At 43.6% G+C, this 11,248-nt stretch overlaps 2 protein-coding genes across 2 annotated transcripts; one reads left to right on the forward strand and one right to left on the reverse strand.

Moving 5' to 3' along the window:
• Positions 1-1,050: 1,050 nt before the first annotated feature.
• Positions 1,051-6,179, reverse strand: LOC128405343 (interferon alpha-2-like). Its single transcript, XM_053371872.1, has 3 exons — positions 5,594-6,179; positions 1,273-1,340; positions 1,051-1,128 (listed from the first exon to the last, which is right to left on the reverse strand). The coding sequence occupies exons 1-3, from the start codon at positions 6,177-6,179 to the stop codon at positions 1,051-1,053; spliced, it is 732 nt and encodes a 243-aa protein (XP_053227847.1).
• Positions 6,180-8,812: 2,633 nt separating this feature from the next.
• Positions 8,813-9,848, forward strand: LOC128405344 (interferon beta-like). Its single transcript, XM_053371873.1, has 2 exons — positions 8,813-9,221; positions 9,844-9,848. The coding sequence occupies exons 1-2, from the start codon at positions 8,813-8,815 to the stop codon at positions 9,846-9,848; spliced, it is 414 nt and encodes a 137-aa protein (XP_053227848.1).
• The last annotated feature ends 1,400 nt before the right edge of the window (positions 9,849-11,248 follow it).

Below are 11,248 nucleotides of genomic sequence, written 5' to 3' on the forward strand. Positions count from 1 at the left end.
GGGAATTGTAGTTTTCAAAGGCTTCCAGTTAAATAAATGAGGCATTCAACAATGCAATTCCCGTGCATCCAAGCAACGATTCCCCTCAAATTCAGGAGCATGTAGAACGAGGACCTCTTCTCTTCCTGGTCAAGGTCTCCCCACTGCTTGAGTTGTGCCCCGCTTTGCAAGGGTTTCTCTGTTAGTTTCTCGAAAACATTTATTCCACCCAGAACAGGTTGTTTTGCTAGCTTGAATTACATTTGGTTGGAAAAGGGCACCCCTGGTTTTTTGAATCAGAGAGCATGGAAAAAGAAAGTTTTATACAAGTTGCTAGGACAGAACATTCAATGTTGCTGAATGACAGATATCATCCATAGGACAGCTTAGCTCAAAATCTTCATGTAACGTTTGATCTGGTCTTGTGTAAATGAATGCAGCACAATCCTGATGCATTGCATCCATTTCTGTTAGACGCAATTCAATATCTAGTCTTAATACTATCTAAATCAAGTTGGAGAGTTGCATCAATTTCATAGGGACCAGAGGAATATTTTCTCCTTTAAATTGTCACCAGGATCAATCGTTAAAGGCTTTGAAGAGCACCAACATTCTGTTTTCTGAATGTTCTGAGAAGGCAGTATTCAAAAATCTAGTTTCTTGTGGTTCAGAATGTTCCATATTTGAAATAAAGGCTTTTTCAGGGAAACTATCACAAACTGAATAGGGGATGTTCAATTAATCACTTCTCTACTTTGTTCCAGCTTAACCTGCCATCAGTGATGCAATGAAAGCAGCCGAATGAAACTGCAACTTGAAGAGGGCATCAAATTATTTCAGCTTTCACTCTCTTTCATCATCAACGCATTCCTCAAAAGCAAAAGAGCTGCTTCCTGTTCTTCTTCGTCATCTCTTCAGCATTGTTTCACTGCTTTTACAATGTGGTTTTTAAATATGCAGGGCTACAATGAAGCCTTGTAGAGTAGATAACGGTTAAAAAGTAGGAGAAAGCCCCAGAAATTGTGCAGCTGGAAGAGTCTCTGACAGTCTCTCCTCGTATTGCAGCTCCTCTCAAGTATCATTAAATGGATGCATCAATTCCTTCAAGTGATCTTTGCCCATTTCCCACTGGTCGCCTCCTATCCTGCTCTGGAGGGGGATATGAGATTTGAGAGTGGGGCACAGGAAGAGGAAATGTGTGAAAATCACTTTCCAGGCCCCCTCTAAGAGTTGGAGTTACCATCAGCAGAACTCGGCTCACAGTCTAGGAAACAATTCCATAATTTGACATACCTTGTAATAGCAAAAAGTCCACGATTTGTTATTGAAGAAGGCTTCATGTGATGACAGAGTTTCCAAATCTGAGGGTGGGGAAAGGAATAGCATTAAGCTGCAACATTTCAACTCACATTATTACTTTGGAAGTCTACAAATGGATGCTAGTTTTTAAATTATTTCATATCTTACAATGCTGTGAAAATGATATTTATATTTTAGAAGTGTTGTTACTTTTAATTTTTATTTATTATATTTATTAGTGCCACCATTTAATGTTATTTATTGTATACTTTGGCTGACCATTGTTATTATTACCATTCATTTATTTGTTTATGTTTATTACAAATGTTTTTATTAAAGACTGCAACTCCTGCCCACGTGGTTCGTTTGGATGATTTGGCGAATATGATTTGGCAAAGTGTGGGAGACATTCTAATAGAGAGTTCTTCTGTGAATTATGGCAACATAAGATGTCAAATTACACAGAAGGTAGACAGAGGAAACATGACCCATTTATGAATGAGGTTTTGGGCTTCTGTAAGAAGGAAAGTCTGCACCTCCTATATCAGACATATAGAACTTTTTTTGAGCCCAAAGACCACATTCCATTGTGGGCAACTTTCTGGGGGGCAGGTGTTGGTGTGGGCAGGGCCAAAGGCGTTATGAGGGAGCCCGCTGTGGGGGTGTCTCATTGCGCCCCCTCATAACTGTGCGCCTGGGGCCATGGCGCCTCTGCCCCCACCCCCACCCCACTATGCATCTGCTGTCCAAGGCCCTTTCAATTCTACAACTCTATGGTTCTGTGATTCTATGATTCATGCCACCACAACACAACCATCGAACCAGGATATTCGCTTCCTCAAATGCTAATGAGCAGGAGACCCAAATCCAATATACCTGCCAAAGGCTCCCCCCTGAAGCCAAGAGCAACAGATCATCACCAGGAAATACAAATCTGGGATTGATGGAAAAGCAAAACAGAAATTCCACTATGTTCACAGAACCAAAATGTTGTCAACAGGGCACATAGTCATATGTGGTGGGAATGTCCAAAAGTTTAACAAATACAGCTTGAGATATCTCTAGAAATTTAAACATTTTAAATTAAAGACAGTATTCAGTTCTCTCCAAAACTTGATTTACTTTTGATATTTGTGGGAATGAGTGAGAACATTAAATCCAAAGAGCTGCTTACCTTCCTGATTCTCACAGCAAGACCACCTATAACTCAACAATGTAAGTTGTTTTCTGATATCGGTATTACAGATTGATGGAATAAGGTTTGGGATTTTGCTCTTCAGGAAAAAAACTTACATGGCATACCAGATCCCTAAATGGAAAGGCAAAACCAGGTTCTTAATGGCAGCCTGGTGAGAATTTTTAGATCTCATTAAAAACCATCAAATACATCCACTTCTTCCTCCAACAGCTATGAACCTCTGGGACCAGTAACTTGTTCTATACTTACCTCAGCCAGAAAAAAACACAGCCATAAACTTCCTCCATATTTGACTCTCAACTTCTTACATGTCAGCTTCATCATACTGATTATCAACAACAGTCATTACCCTATGCCTTATACTGGTTTTTCTGTTAATGTATTTACAAAATATTTGTTTTGAAACGCCCAATAAAAATACAAAGAAGAGATCCAAAATGCTAACTGTTCCCCAGAATTTCAAATTTAATGATACAAAGCCATGATGGGCAATTGCACCGTAGAACTGTTACAGAGACTTTAGGCTATCCCAGGTTGTAAAGACTACAAAGAGAACGTGGGCAGTCACAAAGGCCAAATCACAAAGGCTCGCTCCTAGACTCACTCCTGCATCTGAGAGGAATGAGACCATAACCAACTTGGACAGTCAACAAGGCCATCCAATAGCCATGGAGATGTGATGGCAGAAGAGCCACAGCTGGAAGATCGGTCATCAGCTGACTCTCCAGTGTGGGCTGCAAAACACAAGAGCAGCCAAGTACAACATTCCTAGAGTGAAGAATGTTTGTCCAGCCAGCAGGTAAACTTCCTGTTTCCTTCTAGGCTGGGACAGACTTCCTCTGCGTGTGACTAGAGGTGGGTGTGGCCTCACCTGTGCAGGTAACGACAAAAGCACAGGGCAGGGCAGCCATCTCTCTCTCTTTGACTACATGCATTGAAGAAGCGACATCTGCTTAGCTAAAGATGCTCTCTTGGCTTCCAGCCAAGAGAGGACAGAGGCACTGTCTCCTTCTGAGATAGTTTCCAGGTGTATGTTACTTTTCTAAGCTAAGTCTGCCTTCTGGGATCTGATTGTGAACAGAATGTGAGTAAACTCTTTTTATACTTTTATAGAAGACTGCGTCGTGTCTTATCTTTTATCGGGGAAAAAAGGGGAAATACCAGAACAGTTATTATAGAGGCTTTAAGCGAGCCTGAGCAAACGCATCCGCTGCAAATTTAAAAGGGGAATGTTCCTCTGCTAAAATTGTGAACTTGTTAACACAACTTGGAAAGGCTATAATCAAACAATCTATCATCTCCTGCATCCCTAAACATTCCCACATCCAGAAGCACCAGGAGCAACACGCTCTTAAGGTATGGAAGAAACCTCAACCCCAAAGAGTGGATATAGAGTATGTCACACAGTAGAAGTAAGTATTTAGCCCTCTAAACCTGCCTCCCCACTGGAAACATCTAGAGATATTTCCATGTTATGTTTTATTGGGGAGGGGGAAGAAATGTAATGTAGGCATTATTGACTGAGTAAAGCAAAAAGGGTAAGGGACCCCTGGACGGTTAAGCCCAGTCAAAGGTGACTATGGGGTTGCTGTGCTCATCTCGCTTTCAGGCTGAGGGATCCGGCATTTGTCCACCGACAGCTTTCCAGGTCATGTGACCAGCAGGACTAAGCTGCTTCTGACACAACGGAACACTGTGACAGAAACCAGAGCCCACAGAAATGTCGTTTACCTTCCCACTGCTGCATTTCCTATTTATCTACTTGCACTGGTGTGCTTTTGAACTGCTAGATTGGCAGGAGCTGGGGCAGAGCAACGGGAGCTCACTCCATCCTGGGGATTTGAACCGCTGACCTTCTGATCAGCAAGCCCAAGAGGCTCAGTGGTTTAGACCACAATGCCACCCACATTCCATATTTCCCCCATACTTCATATCATTGAAATAGGCAAAATCACCCAAATGACCCAAATTGCTGAGATGTGCATTTTTAATAGGAAGACTGTTGAAATGGTCAGTCAATGAAAGGATACAATAAATAACATTAAATAAAGGAACTTCATAAATATAATAAATACAAATAAATAAAAAGAGCAAAAAGCGTCTCCGCGGTATAAATAATATCATCGTCAACGTGGATTCTTTTTTCCTTTGGATCTCTAACTTCTGCGTAAGACTTTATGGTAGCATGGCATTTCTTGGTTACAGAAGAAGAGGGACAGGAAAGGGCAGCTGTTTTGATTTCTAGAAATCTGTCTGAGGAATCGAGCGAAAGTTGAATGGCTGTAGTTGTAGCTTCATTCTCCTCTTTCCGGTGCAACTTAAGCTGAAAGAAAGATGAAAAGTGGTTGAAATTCTGCATTCATTTTGAAATACCTTGCTTTTCATTTCAAAATATGAAAAATTATGAATCATAAGCACTAATATTTTTAATACGGGCTACTCAGAAGAATCAGAAAATGGAAAGGTAAGTTTTCTGCAAGCTTCTCAGACCTGATTAAAGTAACTGTCTTTCTTGATTGTGATGACATGGGAGAATATGTATTTAATGATATGTGTGAAAGTGCATCTTTCTATATTTTTGGCTTCTGATGTTGCATGGAATCTGATTTTTCTGTGATATGGTCCCTTGTTGCAAATGAGCAATGCTGTGCACTGGATAACTCTTACGAGTATTCCTGTTGGTTCCCTCCATGTTGCCAGCAGGGTATTGTTGATAGCATGTGAAAACCACCAGAATCTGCTTCACCAAAGTGGATACAAACAGCCCACCACACCACATGCAATCACATCAGAGATCAATCCAATTTATCATAGCAGGAACTCAGTGGGAAGAAACATCTACAATCTGTCCCATCCACGTTGGTCTTTCATGCAGAGTGTTCCCATTCACATAGCATCACCTTGTGGATTAAGTATATTTCTTGCATCAACAAAGAAGAAAGCCTAAATCACCAGAATTCTGAGGAAAGCCACAAGCTCTTCAAGAAGAATTATGAACATTTCTTAGTGGCAAGTGAGTGCAGGTTAGACATCCTGAAAAGGTTGCTGAGAAACTAGCTGTTTTTCTCACCTAGTTCTAATCAAGTCTTATGTATTTTTTTAAAAAATGTACAATACCTTCATTAGAGATCCTTTTGATGAGTTGATCTGTCAGCACAAAACATTGCCTGATCTGGATCTGGACAGTCACCCAAGCACATAGGCTGTACTCCTTATCTTTCAGGAGATCATGGAGTATTTGGAAGTATCTTTTCACTCTCAGTCTGGTGAGCAGAGTTTTCTGACCTCTTGAAGATGTGGGGCCACGCTCCAGTTCTGCACTCCAACATGTTTCCAGCTTCTGAATTTGCTGGTCCAGTTTGGTCTGGAAAGCGGTTGTGGAATTGCCATCCCAACCCATTTCAGTATGGTTTTGTCTGAAGACGTGCAGAGTCTGTTGGAGGATCTCTTGTATAGCTGCCTTGGCGTTCTCCACTTGGACTTCATTGATGTTTGTGAAGATTTCCTGATTTGTTGAGATGTCCATTTCCTCTCCTATGCATTGAATAGGAATGGTTGTTCCCATTTTGTTCTTCAGAAGCTCCAAGTTGGCCTTGTTGGCTTCATGTAGCCAGCTGTGAAACTGGTTACAGTCCAGAGATGAGATTTTGGAGACAAAAAGCATCATTAGGCCTACATGCAGCAACCATCCCTTGGTGATCATGGTGGAGATGAAGGAATGTGGTCTTTGGTAGAGTGCTGAATCTGGAAGACTGTGTCCTGAGGAAGATGTTCTGAAGTCTGTTCCATCGTTGAACCATGGCCTTGTATTTAAACATGTAGTTGCAGAAGTTTTCCTCTGTCTTTTTCTGTTTATGTGGGATTCCCCTTTCTGAAAATACTCTTCTTTCACTTTCTCCCCTTTGTATGATTTGTAAAATCACAAAAGACCAGAAATGCTATTTTCAGTTGGGATATGCATATTTAGAAAACTTACTTTTACGTTTCATTTTTGACCAAAAACACCATTAAATTAATGTGAAAATGTTTTTTTTTTAATAGTGAAAATCAAAATCCATTGTTATGTTGACTTTTTCTCAAATTCATTTTATCAGTTTAAATGTCAAACTGCTGGAATTTCTCATGATGTAACATAGACTGGCCAGCAATATCAGTCTATGGCTGCTCCATGCGGAATAATTTTAACAGGTATGGAGTGGTCCCAGCGATGCAGTGTTTAGGGCTGGTTCCCACATGCATGGACATCATTTGTTTACTCTTCCTTTGGTGAGCAAGAGCTGAATGTGTGAACCCGCCCTATTGTTTTTTAATTGAAACAATTTGAACATCATGTCTGCAGTCTTTGATCTAAGATTCCCCATTCTTACAGCAACTGTGTACTAAGCAGTAGCAGTCATTCATATACAAACATTTAAGCTGCTTACAGATCATGAAGAGGGATGTTTGTGAAACTCCTTGCAGGCATTTAATGGTATGTGTTTATTAGCTATTAGCTGCCATTCACATAAAGGTCTCAGGACAGCACACCACACAATAAAATGCAATTTGTTCACAAGTGCACAGTTAAAACACAATCATATACAGAGACCAACGACCAGAGCAACTCTTCCCTCCTGTGGATTCCAGCAACTGGTATTCGGAAGTGTGGGTAAAAGCATAAACCATTACACACCAGATGGGACTAGGAATACTCCAGAAACAGAGGATTTGGGGGCTACCACCAAGAAGGTCCTCATATGCTGCTGCTCCCAACCTGACACCTGAGGATGGTGGAACAATCAGTTTTGCCTACCAATCTTAAGTCCTGGGCCGATCTGTAATGGATCTCATGTATTCTGAAGCCCAGATCCAATCTGTCAACAGTTAGACTGTATATTTGTCTTGGGTGGGAATAAGCATCCAGTGCAATTTTCACAGAACTAGTGTAAAATTTGACCTCCTGGCTGCCCCGATCAATAGTCCAACTGATTCATTTTGCAGTAACTACAGTTTCTGATGCCTCTTCCAAGAGGCAAGGCACAACCATCCAATCTGGAGTTTGCCAGAGCACAGACGGTACCTTGATCACAACTGGATCACAGAATGTAGAACATCCATGAAGGACCATGGCTGGCAGGGTCTTGGCCAATGAGCCCCAAGTAGCAATGCTGTATCAGAGAACACCCTTACACTTTGGACCTGATTTTTCCATTGGGGGGCAACCCTGTCCTTGACAGACCTCCTCACCACTGACTTGGCATACATAATACCTCCATCTAATATGGACTCAACTTCAGTTTGTCTGCCCTTATCCAGTCCTGTACATCCTCTCCTGATTCGGATGGAGTGGGGAGATTGAGCTCAGTGCCATGTGCATACTGATGACACCCCACTCCACCAGCTTCAAATATAAGGTGAATAACAGGGAATACAAAATGGAACCCTGCGGAATATCACAATGGGGCACTTCCCATGGTGTTCAGCAGTTGCCCCCACCCCCATATCATGCACTGCGCTGAAGCTGAACTTAATTTTTGCATTCATGGGAGTTCCTTTTCAACAACGAAACACCTGTTTTCCAAATCTTCAAGATCACTTTTGGTCCTGTGTGATTTAAAAATCCAAAGGGAAGGAAAAAACTTGAAACTAGAGAATTCTCAAAAGGAGGAAGCCCATCCCCACCAAAACTGAAAATGACAAAAGAAAACTTTAGCCATGGAGCATTTAAATACAGGGACATGGCTCAAAGATGGAACAGACTCCAGAACATCTCCCTCAAAACGAAATCCCTCAGCACTCCAGCAAGGACCACGTTCCTTCATCTCCACCATGATCTCAAAGGGGTGGCTTCTCTGCTCTGACCTAGTGATGATGCTCTGCTTCACTGAAATCTCATCTCAGGACCAGTGGCGTAGCGTGGGTTGTCAGCACCCGGAGCAAGGCAAGTAATTTGTGCCCCCTAACCCCTAACCTGCCGCCACTGCCAGCTTCTTCTTGCTGCTGCCTGGTCTGGTCTGGTGTGGTTCTCTCCCGCGCTCAGCGCTGTGCTGGGCGGCCGCTGCACTGTCCCTCCCCCAGATAGACCCTCGCTCTCTCTCCGCACCGCACGCCTGGCACCCACCCCCTCCACAGTGGGCGGCGACCCGGCGGCTCGGATCAGATTCGCACAGCCAGCACTGCAGTGAGAGTGAGTGAGCCAGGTAGGGGCAGAGAGCTGCGAGTGCGAGTGCGCCCCCCCCGATGTTGCGGCCGGTGCGGCCGGCCCCCCCTGCACCCCCACGCTACGCCACTGCTCAGGACTGCAGCCAACTTCGCAGCTGGCTAAATAAAGACAACTTGAAGCTTCTCAACAGCAAGATGGGGTCCACAATTCCCCTACAATGCATCGGCCATGTGGCCAATTTCTCCAACAACGAAGGAATCCACAGGCACGAAATCCAGGGGGAGGATGCCAAAGCAGCCACACAAGAAATCCTCCAGCAGACCCTCCACATCTTCAGGCAAAACCACAGCGAAATGGACTGGGGTGAGACTTCCATAGCTGGTTTCCAGGCTGGTCTGCACCAGGACATTGAGAACCTGGGACGGTGCTTGGGTGCAGAGAAGGGCAACAGCATCCGCCAGCGGGTGAAAAGCTACTTCAGAAGAATTAACGACTACCTGAAAGATGATGGGTACAGCCTGTGTGCCTGGGAGATTGTCCAGATGGAAGTCCGGCAATGTTTTCTGCTCATCGACCAACTCCTCAAAAGGACGGGAAATGCAGGTACTTGTATGCTTTTAAAAATAATGTTTGTAGTTAGAACTAAAGAAATAGAAATTCCAGGGCAGCCACTCAGCTTAGCAGATACTACTTGCTGCAAACAGGGAAGACTAAGGTTCCAACTAGTTCCCAGTTAACTGAGTAGGAAACCACACCCAGAGAAGAGAGGTGTGTCTCTTAAAAAGAAAGGCCACGTCTCCTACAGGGAAAGCATTTCAAACTGGATAATTAATGTTATGTACTGAGTTGAATAGGATCCAAAATGCAGCAGTCTGATTGCTCCTAGAACAATAGGATCCAAAATGCAGCAGTCTGATTGGTCCTAGAACAATAGGATCCAAAATGCAGCAGTCTGATTGGTCCTAGAACAATGCAGCAGTATGATTGGTCTGCAGGAGCCACCCAATCCAGCTCCAGATGGAAGTGAATCCACAACCTGATTGGCCAACAGGAGAATTCCGGAATTAGCCAATCACGTGCAGCCCATTGTGTAAATAATGTATATAAAGCAGATACTTTGAGGGGACTTTTATTCCTCCTCACCACTATGAACTGAATATAGAGCATGAAATCCACTCTCGACTCCGAGTGTATTTCAATTAATCTATTCTCTTCTTCATTCCAGCTTAACCTTCAGTTGGTGCTGCAACGAAAAAAAATGGGATGAAACAGCAGAATGGAGTTGTGGCTTGAAGAGGGCATCCCAGTTACTTAGCTTTCATTAGATTCCTCCAGCAACACATTCCTGGAAAGCAAAACAGCTGCTTCCTGTTCTTCTGCACCTGCTACTGTTTGCCAGATGCAAAGTGGTGTCTCTAGGACGGAAGTCTGGGTTTTCCTTGGTATCAAGAGAGTTTCTCTTCGTGCAGAAAAAGCACTCCGTTCCTCCAGCAATGTGTTTCTCAAAAGCTAAACAGCTGCTTCCTCTTCTGTTTCATTTGCTACTACATTGTTTTGTTAAAGTTAAAGATAGTGAAGTGTGATTTTGAAATGTGAAAATGCTACAGGGAAGCCTTATGCGAAAGATAAAGGTTCAAAAGGGAAAAAAGAATGACTTCGAAATTTGTGCAACAAGAAGATTATCCTGTACTGTTTTTCCACCCTCTGCAATTTTCTCTTGTACTGCCAGAGGGATATAGTTTATATTTCCTTAGACTGATTTTCCCTTGCAATGTGTTCTGGGTGGTATTGTCTGTTCACATGGGGTGCTAGGACAGGCATGGCCAATGCTACAAAAAGACCAAAGATCTGCCCCAGAATCTTCACAAACATGGTGAGCATCTAAGGCACAGGTATAGGTGTTCCTTGACAGAATATTAATTTTATAAAAATCACTGATCCTTATTCTTAAACATCTGTGTTTGGAAGGGCTAGTGAACCAGTGGAGGCTGCTTTTACCCCTTCCTTAAATGAGAGTTTCCATGCAACAACACCACTCGTGGAATCTCCAATGTACCCATAATTTAACGCATTCTACAAAAGCAATAAGTTCATGATTAGGTTGTGTGATGGGATGGTGAGCTGCTTGTGCGTAAAATCCTAGCCCCTCAGAGTTTGGCTAAGTCCACAAACCTCTGTCTGTGACGGAGCTCCTTAAGCATGGCTCCATCAGTCGCTCGTTGAATCGGACAGTGGGCGTTTACGGAACTTCTTCCAGCATAAAAGCTCCTTAACGGAAACGCGTCTTCTGGACTCTTGGCGTGACAGTTTCCGGCGAGGAGTGGGTGTCCCTCTAGGAGGTCCTGAAAGCTCCCCACTGTTCTCGCTTGAAGTGTCTCTGAGCCCTCCCTCCGACTCACTTTCCCTTGGAACTCCACTTCTCCCCCTGCTGGTCCCCTCCTCAGCTGAATGGTCTCTCTCACCCTCCGTGAGCCCTTTCACCTCCTGCGTCTCAGATGGCAGTTGCCTGACATCCACCTCCCCTCCAGGGCCCCCTTCACCCCCTTCCCTCCCCTCCTCTGCGGGAGGCGAGGGAGCAAAACCCCTGAAGGAACCTCCCTCATCTTCCGAAGTTTCGAACACTTCCCTCC

Source organism: Podarcis raffonei, chromosome 17 (assembly GCF_027172205.1).
Source record: "Podarcis raffonei isolate rPodRaf1 chromosome 17, rPodRaf1.pri, whole genome shotgun sequence".
In the NCBI taxonomy this organism is placed as follows: Eukaryota; Metazoa; Chordata; class Lepidosauria; order Squamata; family Lacertidae; genus Podarcis; species Podarcis raffonei.

Bases quoted from the DNA above. Each gene is read 5' to 3' on its own strand.
- LOC128405343 (XM_053371872.1), bottom strand. From the start codon at position 6,179: ATGATCACCAAGGGATGGTTGCTGCATGTAGGCCTAATGATGCTTTTT. The intron at 1,341-5,593 runs GTATTGTACATT...CCCCACCCTCAG, and splicing joins CAAAAGGATCTCTAATGAAG to ATTTGGAAACTCTGTCATCA. The intron at 1,129-1,272 runs GTATGTCAAATT...ATCCCCCTCCAG, and splicing joins GGACTTTTTGCTATTACAAG to AGCAGGATAGGAGGCGACCA.
- LOC128405344 (XM_053371873.1), top strand. From the start codon at position 8,813: ATGGGGTCCACAATTCCCCTACAATGCATCGGCCATGTGGCCAATTTC.